The 24,686-nt window shown below is 37.4% G+C and overlaps 1 protein-coding gene across 2 annotated transcripts in view; it reads right to left on the bottom strand.

Annotated features, from left to right (window-relative positions):
* Positions 1–608: 608 nt before the first annotated feature.
* Positions 609–24,686, bottom strand: part of EPRS1 (glutamyl-prolyl-tRNA synthetase 1) — a 66,233-nt gene continuing 42,155 nt past the window's right edge. For both annotated transcript variants that reach the window (XM_021698470.1, XM_044915899.1), the window contains 14 exons: positions 20,192–20,419; positions 18,923–19,185; positions 17,009–17,060; positions 16,336–16,545; positions 15,886–15,958; positions 14,378–14,457; positions 14,046–14,147; positions 13,170–13,325; positions 12,501–12,698; positions 11,938–12,111; positions 8,252–8,412; positions 5,711–5,789; positions 1,064–1,128; positions 609–974 (listed from right to left, as the gene is read on the bottom strand). In XM_021698470.1, coding sequence (XP_021554145.1) covers positions 824–974; positions 1,064–1,128; positions 5,711–5,789; positions 8,252–8,412; positions 11,938–12,111; positions 12,501–12,698; positions 13,170–13,325; positions 14,046–14,147; positions 14,378–14,457; positions 15,886–15,958; positions 16,336–16,545; positions 17,009–17,060; positions 18,923–19,185; positions 20,192–20,419 — 1,992 coding nt within the window. In that variant the 3' untranslated portion in view covers positions 609–823. The remainder of the gene's footprint in view (positions 975–1,063; positions 1,129–5,710; positions 5,790–8,251; positions 8,413–11,937; positions 12,112–12,500; positions 12,699–13,169; positions 13,326–14,045; positions 14,148–14,377; positions 14,458–15,885; positions 15,959–16,335; positions 16,546–17,008; positions 17,061–18,922; positions 19,186–20,191; positions 20,420–24,686) is intronic.

Genomic DNA, 24,686 nt, shown 5'->3' with positions numbered 1-24,686 from the left:
CCTGTTACTAAGAGAAAGAACCAGAGAGTGGGAGGGCAAGTCATAGGAGTAATTTTAGTGAAGAGAGAAATATTCTATAGCAGCAGAAATGAGCAGAGTGGTACGGTAAGACAAGACACTGAGAAGTTAGCTTTGGTCAGAAGGCAGGAGTATCTGAGGGAAATGGCGGTAGTGCAGGAGCACAGGTGGGACGGGGGCAGAAAAACGCAAAAAAGAAAAGAAGTGGAAGTGAGGGGTGGTTGCTCGCTCCTTCAGAAATCATGACTTTTTTTTTTTTTGAAGACCCCACAGTAACTAGTAGTAATGAGAGGGAGAGAGAAGCTCAAGGGAAAGTTGGGCTTGTTTTGTTTTTTTTGTCTATTTGTGGCTTTGTTTTGTTTTTTTAAACAGAAAGATTTAGGACAATTTTAGATTTGGCAGAGGGAGTTAAGGAAGGGAAGTACCTCAACATACAGGAAACGGGATAATTGCTCGTTCGCGGTCTGAACTGTGAGGGACGCTCAGACCAAGAGCAGTTACCTAAGGGTCCAGTTCTCTCCAGCTCTCTGTAAGAATGGCCCGTAGCACATGCTTCAGGTATCTCAGAAACAAATGAATACATAAGACAGTATCAGTTCATGGTGTTTATTACTGGGGTTGTTTACAGAAAAGTCTTCTTACCCACTGTTAATTTAGACATAAGAATAAGGTGTTTGTGCCTCATGTAACCTCCTATTAGAACTTTTATTTTAAAAAATCATAAAACTGTCTATATCTGGGAAGATATTAATATCAATTTTTTAAAAAGTGAGGAGGATTGGAGATAGCAGTTTTGTTTTATCCCTTAGTAACTGCGGCCAAACAAGGTATAGTACTTGGCGGCGTTCCTGCCGCAGACGCATCTGGCTCCGGGCTGCAGCTCACAGAGGGGTTTGAAGGGGACGCAAAGGCTTTTAGCTCCCATGGATGGAGCTCCGGGCTCAAGATCTTGATCCCTGCAGTTAAAAACAAGTAAGAATTCCATTTACTTATGCTGTATATTCCCATTCTTTGTTACTGTCACAGTTCTGTTAACCGTATTTACCTAGCAGTGGTCTTTTTGATCCAGTCTTCGCAGTCAATTTCCCCACAGAATGGAATCTGAGCAATCTAACAGAAAAGGAAAAACAGTATTTATAACTCCTGTTCTGTCAAAGGAACACCTGAATGGCCTATTAAACTGACAAGCAAAAAGGACAGGTCTCCCAGCCTTTTTCAGGCCCTGGTACCTTTGCAAATCTGCAAGGAACACTGTTCAGAAGTGCAAGAGATGAGAAAATGTTTTCCCCCTCGATCCGAAACCCACATACATAAAACATCTTTGTAGTACACGTCAATGTCCAAATAAACTAGCTACGCCACAGTGCCGGTAGAGAAAGGAAGGATGAGTAGCCCTGAGTCCAGACTCCGGCTGTACCTCCCTCATTTCAGATCCGACTACCACCTGCTCTGCCTAGGTAAACGGTTATGAGAAGGACAGAGAGGAGATGACAAATAGTAAGCTGATTTTTACACTGTTGTTAACAATAACCATTAACAATCAGGTCAACCTCACTTTATGCCACACTGTTATAGATAAGTGAATCATTTTAAAGTCCACAAGGTATTTGAAAGTAAAAAATCATTTTGTATTAGAAAAAACAACTTCTCAAATTTTCTTTCATAGACCATATACAATAATGGGCAAAATCAAGATAGCTGGGATTTTACCCTAATTTTGAAATTCACTGCCTGTTTTGAAAATCCCTAGCTCTGAGTTTTCTTTTGTAAAATGTGTGTTGGACTAGACAAGAATTAAGATTTCTTTCAGTTGTAAATCCTAAACTTTCATATCATGTCTACTTCAAAATGAGGTTTCTATGCAATAACAATTATGTAACAGTGCTACCGAAAATTCCTGGAGATCAAGGTTAGCAATGGGGAGATCAAAGGTGTGGACAATCCCCCCCACACATTAGAAATGCTAGTTTAAGAACAGCTAAGAAGCTATCCAGCTTCCTCATCAATTTCTGATCAACCACTTCCAGCCACACATTCCATACTCCAACTGAGAGCCTCCTGCAAACCCTAAGGCACTCAGAATTTGGTTAAATATACTTCAAAAGGCTTCTTTAGGAAGTAAAGTACAAGTACATTGACATCAGGAAATTACAAAAAGAACAAGTAATTGATCAGGTGAACATTCTTCTAAGGTGAGGAAGTGTTAGTTATCTGTCTCTTACGTTCATTCAGTAAAATGTGTTAGCCAAATTCCCAACACTGATCAACTGTTATTCTGATAATCTGCCTTAAGACAATAAAGAAGTGATAAACTACTAGGAAAATCCTGGAGGGTAGGAGTGAGTGGATGAGAGAAGGTGGAAGGGATGGTAGTAATAAGTATCTTGAAAAATTTTAATAGAAATGTGCAAGAAAACTGAAGCAAAAATAAACGTAAAGATACAAGAGCCAAAATAACCCAAAGTTACCCCTCTGTATTGAAACTTGGTAAATCATTAGCCTTTGTACAAACAGAAAGCATGGAAAGAATGTACATTCATAAAAGTATTATTTAAAATTCATTATGAAAGACAGAATGGGAGGAAAACTTTAACCACGGTCACTGTGCAATGATAAAAATACTAAGACTTAATTACAAAGAATGTCTTCGGGTAATAAATTTAAATTTGGTTTCTTAGAAAATTTTACTAGACAGAATGGGAGGAAAACTTTAACCATGGTCACTGTGAAATGATAAAAATATTAAGACTTAATTACAAAGAATGCCTTCGGGTAATAAATTTAAATTTGGTTTCTTAGAAATTTTTACTTTTATTTTTAACCCACACACAGCTGTATTTTTGTAACTTTAACAAATTTTATAGTAAATGGCCTTATTTTCTTTTTCCCTAAGAAAAAAATTACTGAGCCTTGAGAAAGTATTTCTAAAACAATAATTTTTGTTTTTTTTTAAATTTTTTTAAAGATTTTTATTTGAGAGAGACAGAGCACGAGCAGGGGCAGGGGCAGAGGGACAAGCAGATTGCCCGCTGAGCAGGGAGCCCGATATGGGGCTCGATCCCAGGATCCTGAGATCATGACCTGAGCCAAAGGCAGATAGATGCTTAACTGATTGAGCCACCCAGGCGTCCCTAAAATAATAAATTTTTGAAACTTAAAATAATGATATAGCATGAAAAAATTCAACTGAAGTTATTTAGATTCATAAATGACAATTTTGTAAAAACCCATGTTTTAATTCTTTGTAGCTTCAAAGTAAAGTGTAGGTGATAAGATCTGGAATTCCTATTTATGCATGTAATTCATTAATATGAAAGGATAACACACAGTTTTAGGCTGTTTATTCAACCACAGAAAGATCTTTAACTTTTATTTTTTATTATCTCTATATCTATGCTACAAGAAGATACAATTTTTTGCAATGTATAGTATCTTGAAATCTGTAGCAGAAAATGTTAATGATGAGAAATATCAATAATCATAGTGTCAACAGGTTAGTAATATATGTCAGTGGTAAAAAAAAATTATATATAAATAACATTTATTTTTCATTTAATTAAGATCATCCCCTTGGAAAAATTTACTCAAGTTTTATGAATCAGATAGTTTTTTTTTTTCATTTTACCGACAAAGAAGAGTAGAAAATCAAACTTTCACCTACATTAAAGTTCCAAAGATCCCTTTCTCCTTCTCCCCACCTAGTAAATACAGTTTTATTTACAACAGCCTCAAAGGTTGCTTGATGCTCAGTCAACTCATCGAAGCTGCACAACATGGGGTGAGATGGGGGTGGAACTGACTCCCGAATACAAAAAACAAAGTCTCCTCTAATCTCCCATGTGCTCCTTGGACATACAGCTAATATACTACTTGGTGCTTTAGAATAGATATTGAAATCTCTGACCTAATATCAGAATAAAAGATATGACTCTAAGACCTGCTGAGATTCATTTCTTTGAAAACAACGGATTAACTGATACTCTATTGATTTATTAACTCTTATGTAAATATCTTTACCAGACTGTACTGCAACAGTGACTACTATAATACTTCTATAATAAATGAAATTTTAAAATTCAGTAATAGAACAAAAATAAAATAATCATAGATAAATTACAGTGAAAGAAAAAAAACCACTGCATCGGATAGATGGCTATCCATTTCTCTAGACTTCTATTGGAAGTACGTAGTCTGAGTCAAGTGACAAATTATGGAAACCAAAAAGATGGAAGATCACAAAGGTAATAAACCAAGAATAGAAAGCTAAATACTGAAGAATTATGGATCTGAAGGGGATTTTAAGATTATCTACCTTATACTCCCATTTTACAGATTAGTAACTAAGAGCCAAAGAGATTAACACTGTCCCAGCTCATGCAATAAGAGACATATTAAGAGGTTATGACCCTAACCAATTAAAATTTTGCCTTATACTCTCAGCATGAATTAAAAACAAACAGGGGTGCCTGTAGGCTCAGTCAGTGGAGCACGCAACTCTTGATCTTGGGGCTGAGTTTGAGCCCCATGCTGGGTGTAGAGGTTACTTAAAAATAAAAAAATTAAAACAAGCAAACAGATACAGAGAAAAGTGCATTAAAATGAGTCAGGAGAGAGATCTAAATTCTAGGACCAAGTTTGCCTCTGTAGAGGTCAGGGTAATTCATTTAGACTCTGGCCCATGGTTTCCTCATTTATAACCTGAGAACACAGGACTGGTTGTATAATCAAGCATGAATACTAGAATACTAAAGTTCGTAAGTGATTCATTCCAGTAATTAGTAATTTTGCAAATCAGGACCTCTTCACTATGAAAATTGAAAGTTTCAGCTAGGAACATCTGCATACTCAGAACACATAAAACTGATAAAATCTTAAAGAACCACCAAAGTACCTAATTAGAAAGACCTGGGTCTTTTATTTATTTATTAAGATTTTTATTTATTTATTTGACAGAGAGAGACAGCAAGAGAGGGAACACAAGCAGGGGGATTGGGAGAGGGAGAAGCAGGCTTCCTGCTGAGCCGGGAGCCAGATATGGGGCTCAATGCGGGGCTCGATCCCAGGACCCTGGGATCATGACCTGAGCCGAAGGCAGACGCTTAACGACTGAGCCACCCAGGCGCCCATACCTGGGTCTTTTAAAGGAGCCTGAAGTACCCACTCACTCTGAAAAACAGGCTTAAACATGAGCAGTACTTTCCCCCTTATTATTCAGAAAAGTTCAATCAATTAAGATCAGGGAAACACACACACACACACACACACACACACACACACACACACACGGTCAGAGAACTGAAATTTCTGACATGGACCTTTTAACCTTATTTTAGGAATATGCACATTACATTACAACAATGCTTACTTCAAGAACCTAATTCAAGCTGAACAACAAAATGAAAAATTTCAGTAATTAAAACATTAGGGGTCGTACAGAATGAATGTTGTTTAGCCAGCATTTCAAGCATGAGAAAAAGCTTTTACATAATCAGTTCACAGTGTTATCCAAAAATGATATAATGCTGTAATTTTAGGAAAGCCAAAGGAAAAGAGGACAGAATGTGGAGTAATATATAATCCTGGCGTGTGACTGGCCCTGAAAAAGGGATTAATACCATGCATAAATTCAGTGAGTCTTAAAATACCATAGCTGAAATATTTTTATATTCAAAACTTTTCAGAAGTCTCTTACCTTCCCAGAATCTAGCATCTTCTGAAAGTCTTCCATTGTATTAGCCACAACCATATGAGTCTTAAGGTCTTCAGAAGCCCTATCAAAATATAATTGCAAAAGAATACATATTTTTTCTTACCAATACAACCAAGTTTTTTTTTAAAAAAATAAGCATAATTTAACAAAAGAGGAATAACCTGAAGTGAGAACATCTCAATTTGAATCTCAACTTTGTTGCTAGCAGTAAATCTCAGTTAACTCCTCACTGCATTACTATTAACACTAGATGAAAGGAGAATTTGCCAAGCACACAACAGGCAATAATTACTTTTGTTATTGCCATTAAATCTCTCCTGACCAACATTCTATCCCTGGCTATACCCACTTACCATTTATGAGAGTCTGCGTTATTTTTATTTTTTTTATTTTTTTTAAAGCTTTTATTTATTTGAGAGAGAGCACGAAAGAGAGAGAGCACATGAGAGGGGGGAGGGTCAGAGGGAGAAGGAGACCCCCTGCTGAGCAAGGAGCCCGATATGGGACTCGATCCGGGGACTCCAGGATCATGACCTGAGCCGAAGGCAGTCGCTTAACCAACTGAGGCACCCAGGCGCCCGAGTCTGCGTTATTTTTAAAACCTCTTTGGTCTTAGTTTTCCTTTCTACAAAATTGGAAAAAAAACTCAAGTAAGTCTAACTATCGTACGGGATTGTGAGAATCAAACACAAAGGCATGAAAATGTTTTAAAAAAGGAAAAACCATTAATACACATTATTCGAGCTATTTTCATATACTATATAATTATTTTGTAAGAACTTCAGGTTTTAGAAATGGAAATAAGTATTATTCTCTTTTACATTCAGTCACACATTACATGAGGATGATTCATGGGTGGTGACCAAGAAAGAGAAGGCATATTTTTATTTTCTGAATCTCAGGACTAAGACCATGTGAATTCTACGCCAGTAACTGCTAGCTCTCCACCAAATCCCCTCCTTCTGACTTTTTTTTTAAGATTTTATTTATTTATTTGACAGAGACCAAGACAATGAGAGAGAGGGAACACAAGCAGGGGGAGTGGAAGAGGGAGAAGCAGGCTTCCCACGGAGCAGGGAGCCCGATGAGGGGCTTGATCCCAGGATCCCAGGATCATGACCTGAGCCGAAGGCAGACGCTTAACGACTGAGGCACCCAGGTGCCCCCTTCTGACTTTTCCATAGTAGGACAGACCCATTTGAATAAGTTATAGCCAATAAGATCCAGAAAAAATATATAAGGCTTAAGCCGTAGGGTGGGGCAAAAATGCACCTTTATGAAACCTACATTAACAAATTTGCTGAGTAAAAATGTCAAAGATAAAACTGCTTTTTAGCCATGAAAGCAGTGGCTTTCCAATCAGGAGTATGCATCTGAATCACACACAGAACATTTTTACGCTACAGATAACCAGAACCGATCTTAAAACCAATGATCAGAAACTCCAGGTGTGAGGCTCAGGTATGTTTCTGTTCCCAAACCTCCCAGGTGACTCTGAAGAGAAACCCCTAGAAAAGAACCAGTGTACTAAAAGCACTAAATGGAAGCAGTAAGGACAGGCAGCTTTCTAATCTTTTACCTCTTGACAATATGACCTGTTCTCAGTTCAGATGGACTTCAAATGCACTATTCATTATTAGGCTAAGTAAATCCTTGAAGTCAAGTGACTCATTATCATTCTCATTTTAGGGCAAGCAAGCCAAAAGAAGTGAAATCACTTGCCCAAAAACACGTAAGCACCAATGCCAAGGCTAAAATTAGTTCATTCCTTAAATGCATGATTTGAGGCCTAATATGAGTTAGGCACAAGGTATTAGAAGACATATGAATAAATAAGATGCAGGCACTACCTTCTCCCAAACTAAGCCCCTATCCCAAGTGGCAGTGGGCCTTCCTCTTTGTCTCAGGTGGGTAGGAAAGAAAATAAAGTGCCACATATATGCACCGATCTTCTAGTGCCTCTGCTCTGAGACCTCTGATTCTAGAAGAACCCTCTCCACAGGCCAGTGCAGCCCTGAAGCTTCCTTTCACCCCAGATCTCCAATCCCAGTCAAAAGGTTCTTTGCCTTGGCTACACGTCATAATCACATGGGGAGCTTTTAATACTACAGCTGCCACATTCACTCTAGACCAGCTAAATTAACATCTCTGCGGAGGGGGTCTAGGCACTGCTGTTTTTTTTAAAGCTTCCTAGGTGCTACTAACGTGTATCCAGCAGGTGAGAATCAATGCCTTAATCCCTCAAATTTACATGTTATAAAAGCCTGGATTTAAAGTCAAACTGAATTAGTCCATGGGACAGACAGGCCAGCACGGCAAACCTAGTAGGAGGCAGAAAAACCCTTGGAAAAATCATCATGATACAGGTCAAAAACACAAAAAGAGAGAGACAAATTAAGAACTACGGGAGCGCAGAGGGAAAGATGACTTCCAGCTGGGGTACTCAAAAAATTCCTCAGTACAGCTCTCAAAAGCTGAATAGGGTTTCAAGATCAGAGGCAAAAGCAATCCTAAGGAACTAACCTTGTAAAAAGGTTCACATGGATGTCTTCCAAAAGAGCATGAAGTTTAGTCTCAGCCTCATTATCAGCAACTGTCAGCTTTTCTCCAGTATCTCGTCTGACAGCTACAAACTGGCAGCTCTTCATATCACGTGGCCCAACTTCAAGTCTGATGGGAACTCCCTAGAAAACAAAGAAGGCAGTTAAAATGATGCATGCCTGTCTCCACTTGAAGATACAGAATATTTCATGGCTTTATCCACTACAAATCATAAAAACCCAAAAAATCAAAGGCATAAGCAAACAATAAAAACAGCAGGCAATATTCCTGAGATACTACAGAAATCTATTCCAATAAGAACGTATAAACCTAAGAAAAAAATGTACTGCCCAAGCAGTTTTGAGCTAAGAGTTGTGTTTAATGGAGAAACATGAAGGCAGTGCTATCTAGATCAATATTCCTACCTCTCCTCCCATAAGACACGCACAGAAAGTTGCATTTGTAGGGGCACACAAGGTGGTAAACAGAGAGGTCTTCTTGAAATTAAGGCCGCCCCAAGTCACTCATCAGTACACCCTGGCACATCTGTGACTCATTCTCGGCACAACAGTGTGGTTAAGTCTTAGCTCTGGATACTCTAGTGTGCAGAGTGAAGGGCTTGTTAAAGCACAGATTGTTGGGCTCTACCCCCTGAATCTCTTATTACAGTAGGTCCAGGAATGGGGCCTAAAGATTCATATTTCTAACAAGTTCTCAAGTGATGCTGGGACTGCACTCTGGGGAACCACTCCCCTATTCTGTTTGGATTTTACAAAGGAGCTTAAGGACTATATCCAAATTTAAGCCTGTGAATGTTCAACCCTTATGGGTGCTCCAGGAGGGGAATTAAGGCCCAGAGAGACCTTATTTTTAGGATCTAGAACCTTACCTAACAAACAGTAGATTTTTTTAAACTTTTGTTTTTTTGAGCAAATGATCCTCTAAAACTAATTTGGGGTTTTCAAATTTAAGTTAGGAGCCTCTACAATATACAGTTTAGCTGATGGCAGTCCCCCAAATAAAAATCAAAGGAAAATTTTTAACTGTTATTCTAAAAAAAGATTTATCTTTAGAGAAGACTTATCTTCTAAAATAATGAATACCAGAGAACAAATTACTGTACACTAAATATTACATCATTATTTTCTTTTCCTTTATTCACCTAATGTATGCATGTGTAACAGTGTTAATGCAATGAGATTTACAAAAGGAATAAGAAGAAACAGATCCTGTCCTCAAGGAGCTTCACGTTTTGCCAGGTAAATACAAATAATCAGTACAGAAAATCAGAAGTGGGAGACTATCCTCACAGCTGGAAGAGAGAGAAGGAAAGTTACTAGAGAAGGCAAAAATTAATGAGTAATTTCATCAAAACTGAAGAACATTCTATAAAATAACTGACCTATACCTACAAAAATGCCCGTGTCATGAACAACAAAGAAAGGCTAAGGAACTACTCCTGAGTAAAGGAAAACCAAAATGACGTGACAACTAACAGCAACAGGACTGGGTCCTGTACTGGGCAAGGAGAGCTATGGCAGCTCAGAGCAGGGCATCAAAGCCCGAGTCGGGCGAGAGGGCATCTTGGTGTGAGAATAACCTGGCACAGAGTGACAGAGCCCATGTGGGATAAGGAGGGCACTCACACAGGGGCGTGGGTGGCAATGGCCGGAAAGATCATCTGAGGCCAGATCACAGAGGGGGCATATATTCTGTTGCTCATTTTTTTCTAAGTAAAAAGTTATGAATTTACTCATAAAGGATTTTTTGTTTGCTTGTTTTTCTTTTCAGTAGCAATTCTCTTCAGTCATCCAACACAGTAAAAAGAAAAGTAGTTAATTCACTCATATTATTTTCCCCTTTCTACTTTCACAATACAGGAAGAGGTATAAAGAAGTTGTGGAGTCCCTGGGTTCTTGTCTGATAACTACACCATATATCCCAGTTACGAAACCGAGTCTCCCAATACATACACATCCCACCCCACCCCTGAGCTGCCTCGTTGTACAAAGTTAAACTACCAAATGAATACGAATCTAGATCTTCTAAAATACTTTTTCTCAGGAATTCTTGGACTAAATGGAGATAAAATAGCATTAAGAAGTGCCATGAGTACTTTTCACTAGTGACCCCTCCCACTGTTCTTTAATCTTGGGCATCAAGTTTAGAATTTAGGTGTTCTGTTTTCTTTCCTGACAATTGTGGACAAAGAAGTTGTAGCAGAGCCTACTCACACTCCGTATCTCCTTCACAGTATAGGCCCGTCAGGCTACTAAAAAGAAAAGTGACAGGGACAAAGTCAAGTCAGTCCTAGAGGGAGAAGTGAGATGGAAGAGGAGGATGACAGAAGGAGAAGTGACTATGGATGCTTTTTTCTCTCCTCTCACTCCAGCCAGTAGCAAAGAATATGTTTCTCCTTTAATATTTGGAACCTCAGGCAAGGGCACATGGGCTCAGACAAGCTGCTGCTGGAAACACACAACTGCTATTTCTAAGTAAGCAAAAAACACTGCAATTAAAGGGAAATTATGTGAGGAAACACTTATCTTTAAAGTCTTCATTAAAGGTAGGAGAGTAAGTAAAGGAAAAAGTGTATTATACAGAAGGGAAACAAAATCATAAAAGATTTACCTTAGGGGCCAATTAAAAGAAACAGAGGTATAAATACCAGCAACTTTGGGAACCCTGTATGTGTTCATACTGAATAATCCCAATTCTGTTGAGCTTCCATACCTGGAATCAGCTTGGAGCTGCAATATCACTACATCTTCTCATCTATTTCCTGTAATGTGAGTTTAGAAATTCTGCTAATCTAGTAAGATTCCCTTGGTAAAGCATATAAAAAAAAATAAATTCCAGAAGTTTGAAAAATGGAATTAAAAATAAAGATCATCTACTAATGACAATGTGCAATAAATGAAATTTATATTAAAAACATTAAATCGGGGGCGCCTGGGTGGCTTAGTCGTGAAGCGTCTGCCTTCGGCTCAGGTCATGATCCCGGGGTCCTGGGATCGAGCCCCCACATCAGGCTCCCTGCTCGGCGGGAGGCCTGCTTCTCCCTCTCCCACTCCCCCTGCTTGTGTTCCCTCTCTCGCTGTGTCTCTCGGTCAAATAAATAAATAAAATATTTTAAAAAACAAAAATATTAAATCAGAATTTAGCCTTTAATATACAAAATAAAAATCAACAAATGGGTGTGAAACAATGCGGTGTGGAAAATCAAATATGATATTACTTTCTGATGTTTTCCTGATCAGCTGTTAACCATGACAGGTAGGTGGTAACCATGCACCAGTATTCTGATAGTCTTACTGTTTAAGTAGCTTACTTATTATGTGAATTCCTGGTATAAACATTTTGGTATAACAACCCTATGAGGTTTATTAATCATATACAAGGTCTTCAAGATCATTTTAATTCTAACATAATAAAAATAAGCTTCCACAAAAAAGATTTTAAATTTAGCAAATATATAAACTTTATCACTATTACAAAGATCTGGACTGTGTGAAAATTAAGTGCAATTCAAGTGAAGAAGAAAAAAATTCACAACTATCCAAACAGAAAAGTAATGAGAAAGCCTTACATTTTATAGAAGCATATGTTAAGAAAATCTAAATCCAAATTGGGAGTACGGAAGTAAAAGATGCAACTGAAGAATTTACCTTGAGCTCCCAGTGATTGAATTTCCAACCTGGAGAATAGTTCTCTCTCAAATCAACTCTAACTCGAATATTAACACTGAGTAACCGCCTTCGATAATCATTGCATTTTGCAATCAGAGCCTCTCTGTCTTCTTCAGAAAGCGCATTGGTAATGCCACAAGGAATAACCATCACCTAGAACCAGCACAATAGCACAAATTCATACAAGAAAACAGCATACAAAGTAATGTGGTCATGTTGGCTGCATGATACCCAGGAATCAAAACCTACTGGGGACTATAAATTTTAACACAGATCAACTTGTGTGATTTCTAATCTCTATGGAATGTCTACCAACCAGCTGCACATTACTTGTCTAGGCTAAATGCATTTTCATTTGACCTACTGTATCTCATTAAACTTATTATGAATCATTTCAAAAAATGATTTCTAAAAAAGTTTTGTATAAAAGCAGCTAAAAATTAAAAGACAAAAAAACCCAGAAATGATACACAAGGTTACACAATACTAAGGTCCAGACTGTATTTTATAGAAAGACTCATGAACAGAAACAGTTTCCTTACCTGAACAGAAGCTACACGGGGTGGTAATACTAAGCCCATGTTGTCTCCATGAACCATGGTCATAACACCAATAGTTCGAGTTGTCAGACCCCAGGAGTTTTGATAGGCAAATTGCTTCTCTCCTGGCGTCTTGGGATCTTCAAAAATAATTTCAAACATTTTGGAAAAATTCTGCCCTAAATGATGTGATGTGGCTCCCTAAAACAGAGAAATAGAAGCGTTAATTTTAATAACTAATTATGCCTTTGAAAATGATTTCTGTAAGATCATACACCTTAAAATGACACCAAACATGTTCCTTGATTTTCTTTTTATATTAAGTTTTTAAAGCATAAATGATACAACAAAAAGACTAGGATTAGTCAAAAAAAAAAGTACAGAAACGTACTGCTGTGGGCAGCCGGTTTCATAGAAATAACTTCAACTACAAAGGTTAAAAAAGAATCCATGCTTTGGTAATTCAGGATACAAGCCTTCACTTAACTGACCTTAGAGATTTGGAAAAATGGGATAGATAAGCGTGAAATTATAACATGGTCTAGAAGGCACATGAAATAGACTTTTTTTTTTTGGAAAGAGTCTACTTCTCCGGTGACAGAAGTCTACTGGATGTGCCCACAGGCTGTGCATACAGTCCCCTACGAACCCTATGCAGCACTTCGCTGGTACCTGGATGGCTCTTCCACTAGCGGATATAAACACCTCTAAGGTAGTTGTATAATCTCCTCCTGCAAATTTCTCCTTTTCAGTCTTTCTGCCTTTTACAACAGGAATTGCCAGGAGTTCTTCGTATACCTGAGCATATAAGTCAAGTATCTGCAAGACCTGTAACAACATTTTAAATATGAAAGTTCAAATATATGGTGTATTTATTTCTTACAGACCTATAAAACTATACTATTTAAAACTAACTGTGGTGGCAAAAGTACATCAAACAATGAAAACCTTTTCTTACGGAAAGGTTAAAGCAGCCAGTGTGTATTTATTAAGGAAGATATTCAACAAAGTAGTGGAAAAGAAGTTGAGTAACTTTTTAAAATGTTCATGAATTTAGAATATAAGAAAATAATGTTTTTGAAGAATATAAATATATATGCATATATATATATATGCATATATATATATCTCTAGTAACCAGGGTGAAAATCTGAAGAATAATTAATTTCACCCTGGGATTATAATTTCCATACATAATTTCCTCCATACATGGAAGTGCAAAAATATTTTCATCTGAAAATTTAAAACAGTACATTTTCTAATAAAATTTCATTTAAGCAGTTTCTTAAGTCTGTGTATATCTGTATTAACTTTTCTATTTTTCTTTTAACAGGTGGTACATAAATTTTGAGTAACAAAATAATTATACCAGGAAATTATCTTTTAAAGTTATTTTGAGATCAGATTAAATTTCAACTCAGAGTTATTTATTAAATGATTATTATCTAAGTAGATAACACTGCATTACTTATATAGTTGGTGGGGGGAAAAAGCACAGCCTGGAGAAAGAAATGGAACATAATTAATATGGAAGACGACTTTTTATACCTCTTCTGCTGCTTCTTCAAAGGTAGCAAATGCACTGTGCCCTTCCTGCCAAAGGAATTCACGAGTGCGTAGGAAAGGCTGAGGATGTTTGAATTCCCAACGCTGGAAGAGGCAAGAACACAATTTGATCATTATGGAGAGCTTTTCCATTTTTATTAACAATTTAATGTGGCAAGTAACCAGAAATCATAAATGTAATCCATAACTGTGATAAAAAATGCATGCCATTCTCCCAATCCTTTGAATATAAAAATAAGGGGAAAAAATGTGCTTTAAAAAAAAAACTGAGTATAAAGAATAATGAAAGAACACAAGAAAGAGTATGTACCTACCACCACATTACACCACTGATTGAGTCGGATGGGCAGATCTCTGTGTGACTGCACCCATTTTGCATATGCAGGATACATTACTGAAAAGATACAGGAAAATACAGGTGGTTAGTCACTGAAGGTTTTATTTCTCTTTGAAGGCTAGTAAGAGTTACACCAGTAACACAGTGAATACAAATTAAAATGCTGTGTTTGTGTAAATGCCTTTCCAATGTTTGTTAACGGTAAGTGAATGGTATTACTACATTATTTCTCTCTTTTTTTTTTTTCCCAAGATTTTATTTATTTGACAGAGAGAGAGAGAGCCAAGAGCAGGAACACAAGCAGGCGGAGTGGGAGAGAGAGAAGCAGGCTTCCTGCCAAGCAAGGAGCCTGATGCGGGGCTCGATCACAGGAGCCTGGGATCATGACCTGAGCCCAAGGCAGACGCTTGACGACTGAGCCACCCAGGCGCCCCCTACGTTATTTCATAAAGCGGATTAGTCAAGGAAATATATTTACCTAAACCTGACCTTATTTTGTATTTTTCACATTGAAATTTACACTTCACATTTAATTTGACTGCTTTTCAGCTGTTTTATTTTCAAAAACACTAAGTGAAGCTCTTACAGCATATACCACGCATGCTCTCTGTGAAGTTCTTTGCACTTATGATGCTGGTCACTTCCCAAGTTCAATCCACAAAGTCAATTATCATAATCTTAGTATCAAAGATGTGGAATCTGAGCATAGAGAAGTTAAACAACTTGCTGAATCCAGCGCAGTTATCTATTAGAACTAGAATTCAGATTAGATCTATCCAATGCATCTATGCAGAGTATGAAAGCTCTTGCCATGAACTGTTAATTTAAGTGAAAGTGTCTGTCTTATCACAGCCTACTCATGACTATCTAGAATTACTAAAAACTCTGCCAACCAGAAAACAGCTGGTGTCATAATTTCAATAATGCATCCTTATAATACTATACAAGAGTATCACCAGAAGTATGAAGTAAAGGGCAAATAATCCTTCATTCTAAAGATGGATAATCACTTTGGAAAACACTGACAAGCCCAAAAACCTTTCAGAGACCTTTTTTATTACCTGCAAAATGGAGATTACAATTGCTCCCTCCACCTTTCTCACTCACTATTGTAAGAATACAATATATAAATGAAATCACTTAGTAACCTATAAAAACCCTATACAAATATAAATGTCATATTAAAATGACTAACAAAATTTTTAAGAAAATATGGCATAAAACATCAGTGTTGGCAAACTTATAAAGTGTTTTTTCAAAAAAACAACAACATACTTTATTCTAATGATAAAGAGCTCTGCAATGTTTACCGCACTGAGAATAAAATTCTATGCAACTTCAGTATATATTCATTTTTATCAACATTCGTTAAACTGTGTACTGTCAAGGAGGATCATAAATATCACATAATCACAAAAGGTGACTCTAGAAGCCATCTCTAGTGTTCCCATGAATGCTCTCCTACACCCCAAGGCCCATCCTCACCTGTTTCACTAGTGGGACGAACGGCAATTGGTTCTGCCAACTCTGTTTTGCCAGATCTTGTAACCCAAGCAACCTAGTAAGATAAAATAATTTTCCATACATTTTTTAAACAGCATTTCAGAGAAATAGCACAAATACAGGCAAATCTCTATTTCAATTTTTGCTACAGAAATTAAGGCAAGTTAAAATAATTGCTGCTGTTCCTGGTAAGAAAAGTAGATACTTACTGTCCTTAAAAATATTTACAAAAAGTAAGAGCCAGTTAGTTAATGTAACAAACAGAATCATAACTTGCCCCTGAAGGTAGAAATACATATGTATCTTTTGTAATGGCTTTATATTTCTCTAAATTGGTCTTGCCATTTAAATTTCTGTTCAAGTGTGAACTGAAAATATACTTTTAAGTTTATGAGAGATAACTGCAAAAATAAATAAAGCAAGCTAACTTACCTCAGGAGCAAAGTCAGCAATATGAGTCTTCTCTTTCTCTAATGCACCTTGAGACACAAACATGGGGAAATAGCAGTTTTCAACACCAAGTTTCTTGATCTCAGCATCAAAAAAGTCCTTGATGGATTCCCAAATGGAATACGCCCAGGGACGAAGAATATAGCAGCCACTTACATCATAGTATTCAATCAGTTCTGACTTTGTGATGACCTTTTTAAAAGAAAAATAGTCTTTGAAGCCTAAATTAAACCAAAATTATAATACAAGTGCCAAGTGAATGATAACCAAGCTTCAAATCTGGAAGCTTCCACTGTTGGTACATCCCCTTAATGTGCATGTAAAATGGGCTTTTCTATAGTGAGAAACACCAAGCCTAAACTCTTAAGACTTGAATGCCAATCTTACTTCTGCTGTTTACTATCTCTATGACTTTGGATTATCTCTTTACCGCACCATTAAAAAAAAAAAAAATTGAGTAATGACTATCTCACAGGGCTACTTCTCAATTCATTGCTTTATGTGAACATGCTTTGAAAACTGTGACAGGTTAAATGGCTATATTATATATTATTGACAACATCATACATTACCGTGTGTCTGGACTTTTAGAATCTAAATACAAAGTAGTATTTGAGAAATTTAAAACATGAAAACAAACGGAATGCATACTCACTTGAGAATACCAATCTGCAAGGTTTTCTTCTTTTTTTGCCTCAAGACCCAACCTGCAGATAGGAAAAATAAAATATGAATCCCTTTATTCATCAACTGCTTTTAGGCTTAATGGAAACAAACTTCTGAAGTTCGAAACAGAATAGGTGTTTCTTCAATACGAGTTATTTCCGTATTTATCGCTCTTGAATATTCATTCCCAAGATAATGTTTTTAACCTCTTAAAAGGTGGTAAGACACTGCCCACAAAGAACTAGGAAAGTCAAGCTAGCAAAAGCTATGATTTTAATGCAGACATCTTTTTTACAAAGTTTTTTATAAGGTAATGTATTTGTAATAAAGATAGAATTTATTCACATAGAATTCTCTCGCTAAAAAGAAGAATCTTTTGCCAAATTCAATCCAGAAAACATTATAATTAGCAAGACTGCTGTCCCACTGAGAGTAACACATAAAAAAGTAATGAAAACAATGGCTGTGTGTATATGTGTGCATACATAGGTAGATATAATCCTTACACAGTCTAAAATTTTTCTTTTAATTGTACTAAGTAAAAGCTGCAGAGACTAGCGCAAAATAAGTTAGATCTGCAACAAAAAACTATTCCAGACAATGATCCTTTTCTTGAAACCAACAGTTATTCAAGAACTGTGGTCTTACGATGCCCATAGAAAAAAATCACCCATTAGTCCTGTTTTAGAGTTTACAAACAAGGATTTATTGGCTTAAAATATTAATGTATTTATAGCTGACTTCTCCACTGTTTCACTTTGACATGGCTCAACAAGATGCCTACGTGAAACCGGCCTTTTCACAAACAAAGGTAAAAGGTAAGAAGTTCTGTTCTCTCTTCTATTATTCTGTGATCTATAAATCTGATCACTCAGTCAATACGCAAGAAAAACAACTGTTATATTCTCTTGTTTAAGGAGACATTGCATGTATGATGTGAGAGTTAAGAGGCAGAATTTTAAAATCAGCTAAACAAATCTAAAACCTGGGGCACCTGGGTGGCGCAGTCGGTTAAGCGTCTGCCTTCAGCTCAGGTCATGATCCCAGGTCCTGGGATCGAGCCCTGCATCAGGCTCCCTGCTCAGCAGGAAACCTGCTTCTCCCTCTCCCACTCCCCCTGCTTGTGTTCCCTCTCTCACTGTGTCTCTCTCTGTCAAATAAATAAATAAAACCTTAAAAAAAAAAAAAATCTAAAACCAAAAGGTCTCACACACACAAAAAAAAAGATCTCACAATAGTAGTTGCTAATGACAGGTTTTTCTTTTTATTAAGCCACTGAAGGAAGCTAGCACAAAGTTCACTCTAATTTTGCCATGGGGATTATGGACAGGGCATCACATGATTCATACGAACTGGAACATACTAAAACATCATCCATTCCACTGTTTTGTCTTTTAAACAGCTTTGTTTTATATTTATTCTAACCAAACCTGAAATCCTAGAACGAAGTTGTCACTTAGTCACCATTAAAGATTTTCATCTGAAAAATTTGCTTAAGGTGTAAGACAATGAGTATTGTCAGGCTACCAGCTGTGTTAAAAGGGAGGAAAATGGGAACATTTATATGTATTTGTTTTCACTTGTGTAGCCAAATGAAGATCTCTCAGTGGTTACAGAAGAAACTTGCTATGGTTACCAATTCATGATGGTGATAGGAGAAACTGGGAAGATGGGGTACAAGCATGGGAGTGAGACTTCAGCAAACTTTTTATATTCTGAGAGTCCTGAACCAAGCAAACGAATAGAAAATTAACAAAAGCTATCCCCTGGCACCATACCTCTAGCTTTCTCCAACTTCACATGATAGTCAAACTAACCAAAATCTGTTTTTAAAAAAAATAATTTCAGAGTTGAATTCCTTCACAACTGCTTCACTTGGAATGCAGCTTCCATGTTCTATTACCTGGTCTGTTTCTTAGGCCCTTGCCCTTCTCCTGCTCCACTGGATGACAGTCCACTTCCTTGGCTTTTAAAGGAGTCTTTCTTTTGGCCATCACTTTGCTTCTGAGGCTTATTCTGCTTCTCAGATTTGTTTTCTTTTTCTTTCTTCTTCTTATCTTTGTCCTCAGCCCCAGTGGCAGAGACAGGCTTATACTCTACTCCGGTCAGAGATTTGTACTGTGCTTTCAGCTGAAGGAGTTCTTGTACAGCTGTATCTACCTGATCCTTTAGTTTAACAAAAGAGGAAAAGAGAAGATAAGATTTAATTCCAATCACCATCTAAGCACTAATGATCAAAGCTTCCTAAGCAGATTTGAAAACATAAATGAAGGCAGAGGAGAATGCGTTAAGGGTGGAGAACATCAAATATACTAACAACTGAAAACAGAAACTATGACAAATAGGGACAGACTTGTACAAAAGAGGGACTGAAAAACAGTACTAGAACTGCACTGTCTGAATGGGAGTCACTGGCCACGCGGCTATTTAAATTCAAGTAAATAAAATGAAAAACTCAGTTCCTCAGTCACAAGAGCCACATTTTAAGTCTTCAGTGGGACAGGTGGCTAGTGACTGGGGTGGGACAGAACTGCCACAGAACACTTCCACCGTCACAGGACTTCCACCAGGAAGTAACATGTATTCCACCGCAAGTTAAGTTGGGAGCCATTACACTACATATGTTCAAAGCTTCATAATCATAAAGATGACAGCAACCAAGTTTCTATATTACTGGTTAAACTTTAAAACCTGTAATGACGTACTGTTTTCCATTCACAAATCTGTACCCAAAAAATTCTACCCCTATGAAGAGAATATAATTAGCACAGACTACACCAGAGCTCAAAATAACACTTGCCATTTGAGACTGACTCAGCTCCAAGAGAATGAGTAGAACAAAGAGCATGCACCAACGGCCTACAATAAACCAGGCACTGCTGGGGTCTAGGGCCCTATTCTCCGGGATCTCATGGACTAGAGAAGCTGACAACAGGTAAAATACAGAGTGTTTAAGTGCAGTGTCAGAGAAAGGCAGCGTCTTATAAGAAATGTCCAGTCAAATATAGACGGGGAGAGAAGTATCAGTGAAGGCTTGTCTAATGCCCAAGACAAAGGTTGAGAACTGAAATACATGAGCAGAACTTGGATTTGATGGGCCAGAAAGTGTTCCAGGCAAAGAAAGAAGCCTGTAATGTAAACAACAAAAATACAAACAAAATACCACACTAACCTTAGAGGCTTTTTCAGCTTTAAGTTTTCGAACTACTTCTCCTTGAGAAGCTACTTCGTCAAAAAGTACTTTGGCTTCTGGTGTTTCTGGACCACTAGCCTCAGAGCTGTTGGTTGAGTCTGAACTTTGAGATAATGGAGGCTGACCAGGAATGTACTCTTTTCCAGTTTTTTCTTTATACTGAGCTTTCAGGGAGAGTAAGCATTCTACAGCTTCATTTACTTTAGCCTGAAATAAAAGACAAAAAACAATTATTTAAAACTTTCTGAAATTTCTGAAAATTTCAGTGATTACTAAAAATCATTAATTACCACCAAAGTATTCCTATAAATAATCATCATGGAGAAACCCAAGCAACAAAGGAGCTCAATTATAAAGTAACAGATCAAAGCTAAAAAAACAAAACTTAAAAATAAAAATATTATAATCCTATATGCAAATCATAAAAACAAACATAAACATACACATACAGTACCATAACTTCCATTTTACATATATAAACAGACAAATAACAGAATATCCAAGCAAACTTGGCAGTGTCCAAGCCCCAGGTTTATAAATAGTGGAGTCAGAAATTACAAAATCAGAATAAAGATCAGCTCAATGGCTTTGCTATACAAACCTTATTTTCATTAGCTTACTAAACAAACACTATATACAGCACAAAACAAACTACAGTTTGGGCCCAACTAAAGAACAGTTATATTACTCTTTTAAAAATTTACAATAGGGGCACCTGGGTGGCTCAGTTGGTTGAGTGTCTGCCTTTGGATCAGCGTTCTGGGATCAAGTCCCACATCGGGCTCCCTGCTCAGCGGAAAGCCTGCTTACCCCTCTCCCTCTGCTGCTCCCCCGCTTGTGCCTTCTCTCTCTGTCAAATAAATAAATAAAATCTTAAAAAAAAAATTTACAGTAAAATGAGAAGATATATTGAGGTTTTTTTTTAAAGATTTATTTATTTTAGAGAGAAAGCAAGCAGGGGGAGGGGCAGAGAGAGAGAGGGAGGTAGAGAAGCAGATCCCCACTCAGTGCGGAACCCAACACAGAGCTCAACCTCATGATCCCGAGATCCTGACCTGAGCTGAAACCAAGAGTCAGACATTTGCTTAACCAACTGAGCTACCCAGGCGCCCAGGTATGCTGAGGTTTTAATTAGACATTAACGTATATACATCATCCTCTGATACTTCAATGTAATCATAATGAAAAAGAATGAAATACTCAGCCCAACTCAGCCTCTGATACTTCAATGTAATCATAATGAAAAAGAATGAAATACTCAGCCCAACTGAGACGCTTATGATTCTAGCAGAGAAGGGCAACAACGCAGGCAAAGGACCCAAGTTGGATGCTTTACCCGAATGGTAGTACTATCTAAGCACAGACAAATATGCCACTGAAAAGCCATCCCATCAATCAGAGAGAGAAAAGTGCCTCCAAATTACCCTAGTTTCCAAGTTTCACTGCTACATTATAACAGCACTCCAAACAGCTAAGAGCAACCCAACAGAAGCCAGGAAGAATACTACAGTGGGGGTCAAAGGAGTGCAGGAAGCATTGGTATACATTCAAAGAACTTACACCTATGAGTCAACAAGTGACATTTCCCTGTCAGCTAATTTATGATACAATGTTTTGCTGCCTACTGAAGTGCAGGCTGTCACACCAGTACCACACAGGAGTAAATGTAAGAGGAGAAATCACACAAAAACAAGCAGGTAGCTTGCCTTATTTGTAGCCCTGACCTGTCTCTTGTTTACACTGTCTTTAGAATTAAAAGCATTTTCACAACAGAATCTACCTAATCCTAACAAATAAGACACAATTAATCAGACCTACAAGAATCAAGGAAAAAGAAACTTCCATCAGCTAACAGAAAGAAAATGGGAAAAAAGTTAAGGGACTTCCCTGCAACCATTTCTACAAAAAGAGGCCTTTGAAAGGAGTTCCATTTTACACTATAAGCAAGTGTTGACCAGAGTCTGAAGTCAGGTGGCACATACTTCACAAAGGAAAAAACCTTGTTTGGCAAGATTACAATTCAACATATTATAAAGAAGAAAATTAAGATGGACAAATCACTTCACTACTAAATCATATTCTAAAACAGAGTAGAATTACATACACTTATAGTTCCCCTCCAACTGAGAAATGGAACACTGTGGATAACTAAGTAATCTATTCAGGTTATTTTTCAAAACAGTGAAATAATACTGTTCTCTATGCCATCTTCTCTGATGATTTAGAAGGTATCTGAAGATTCTTGAATTAGAATCAGCATTATTAATACAAAAAACTATCTCTATTATTTTATGGCCTATTTATTTACTCTGTGCTGGACACTATGCTCAGTGCTTTATGTGGATCATTTTATTTTTCAAAACAACCCTGACTCATTTTATAGAAGTAAAGCTTAGAAATAAGACTAAGTACCTTACCCAAAGTTACACAGTAAGTGGTAGTAGAGCCAGGATTTAATCTAGGGTTTATTCTAGAGTCTGTGATCTACTCCTGCTAACATGCTATGAAAACTGCACTTTCAAAAGAGGTCTTTGATTCTTACTTAACGACGTCTTGTGGAATGAGGAAAAAATAATCTCTTTTAATACTCTAGTTTTCTGGAATAAAAGGCATTTACAAAGAAAAACTGGATGGTACTACTCGATATAAGATTAAACAACAGAAGCCTACAAAGCAGGTACTGATAAATCTTAAACTCTTAATGGACAAAACTGTTTTAAACTTACCTAACATACGCCAATACAAACATGAAAAGATTTCAATAAATAATTGTTGATGCAGATGAATGAGAAAGGAAACAGCTTACAAAAAAACACTTCCGTGAGAATTTAACATGGGAATTTGAGGAAGTGCACATGACCTGAGAATCAGACCAAAGATGGGCGAGGACTCACCCGGTTACACTTAGAACGAGATGGCGCACCCAACAGCTATTTAGACAGCAGCCACCAGATGGAGACATTTCTCCGTGGGAAAGGAAAGAACTTAAAGAAGAAACACCTAAACATTACCATTTTAAATGTACGAACAGAAAGGCTTGAGCACCTCAATTATCAGTGAAGAGAGCTTTTTAAAAATACACTTTTTTCCGACTTCATCTATTTTTCCCAACTCTATAGATGTTCTCCCACCTTTCGCTCCTTTTTTAACCTATCCCAGAGAAGGACACCTGCACACATGAGCGATAACCACTCCCCATGCAGATTCTCACTTGGTGGGGGTGGAAGATGAATAGTAATCCAAAGAGGGAATTCTCCCAGGTTGGGGAGGGGGAGTAATGAAGCTTGTATCATATAAAAAAGTCTGCTAGGAGACTTAGTGAACTAAAAGTTCACAGGTTTTCAAAGCAAGGTGTTTGGCTTTTTTAAAGTCAACTGATTAGAATCTGTATTTAGCTTAAATGCCTAATCCTGTACGGAACAGCCCAATTACTGAACCCCAATCCCAGGAGTCAATCCAACAGAACAGAGGGCCCCGATTCTGGAGTCAATCTGGGTTGGGAACACCTGCTCTGCTGTTTCTCAGTTCGGCTCAGGGTTCATTTACCTAAATCACAATGTATCCACTACTTTTCTCTAACACAAATCAATTAGCCAAACTCCTCAGATTTTCCTAGACCATCCCTAAGCTGTAGTCAGTCTTGTGAAATGTCCTGTCTCACAAGATGGATGGATTTATACCTGTTTAATGCAAAGGCAAGCTTGTATTAAACACCAAATACAGATATAGCAGAAACCCATTACACACAAATTCCAAATAGGAAGCTCAAAATCTGTCAAGGGAAAGGATGGGTTTGTTTCTTCTGATTTTCTCCCCCCTGCAATCTTTATTTTTTGGCCTTAGAATTAAGGCTATTTGAGGTGGGGGTGAGGGGCAGTGGTTTTCTAGAACAGCCTGTTTACCAAAGGGGTATAATGATGTGTTTCCTCTCCTGATAAGCTGTGATGTGATTTTCAAAACCAAAAACACTGGTGTAAAATATAAAAAGGCAAAGATGGGCAGAATATTTAAGTTGAATTAGTGGGTGCATAAAATACAAGTGCCATGAATCAAATGTTACAACTAGAGATGACCAGCACCCAGCCACCCAGATGGAATCTGACAAAAAGAAGCTGCTAATGACAAGACGAAACAACTGTGAATTATTGTTTCTATTTAACATAATAATCATTTGATTTTGCTGCCATTTATTACTTCAATTAAAAAAGTCAGTTCTATAGCAGTCCTCAAATCTCTGTCCTCTAGGGGATGCATCATCTGACTTTTCCAATAAAGGGCCAGGGCCACATAAAAAATATTGTAGGCTTTGTGAGTCTAACTACTCGACTCTGCAGCTACAGCACGAAAAGAGCCTTAGACAATATGTAAACTACAAAGTGCAATTGTAGCCCAATAAATTTCACTTACAAAACACAGGCAGGCCATAGTTTGCCAAACCTGGTCCCAGAATTTAAAGTGTTGTATTTCATAAAGC

Source organism: Neomonachus schauinslandi, chromosome 6 (genome assembly GCF_002201575.2).
Source record: "Neomonachus schauinslandi chromosome 6, ASM220157v2, whole genome shotgun sequence".
Lineage (NCBI taxonomy): Eukaryota > Metazoa > Chordata > Mammalia > Carnivora > Phocidae > Neomonachus > Neomonachus schauinslandi.
Note: the sequence above shows the minus strand (reverse complement) of the source record. Positions and strands in the feature narration are given on the sequence as shown.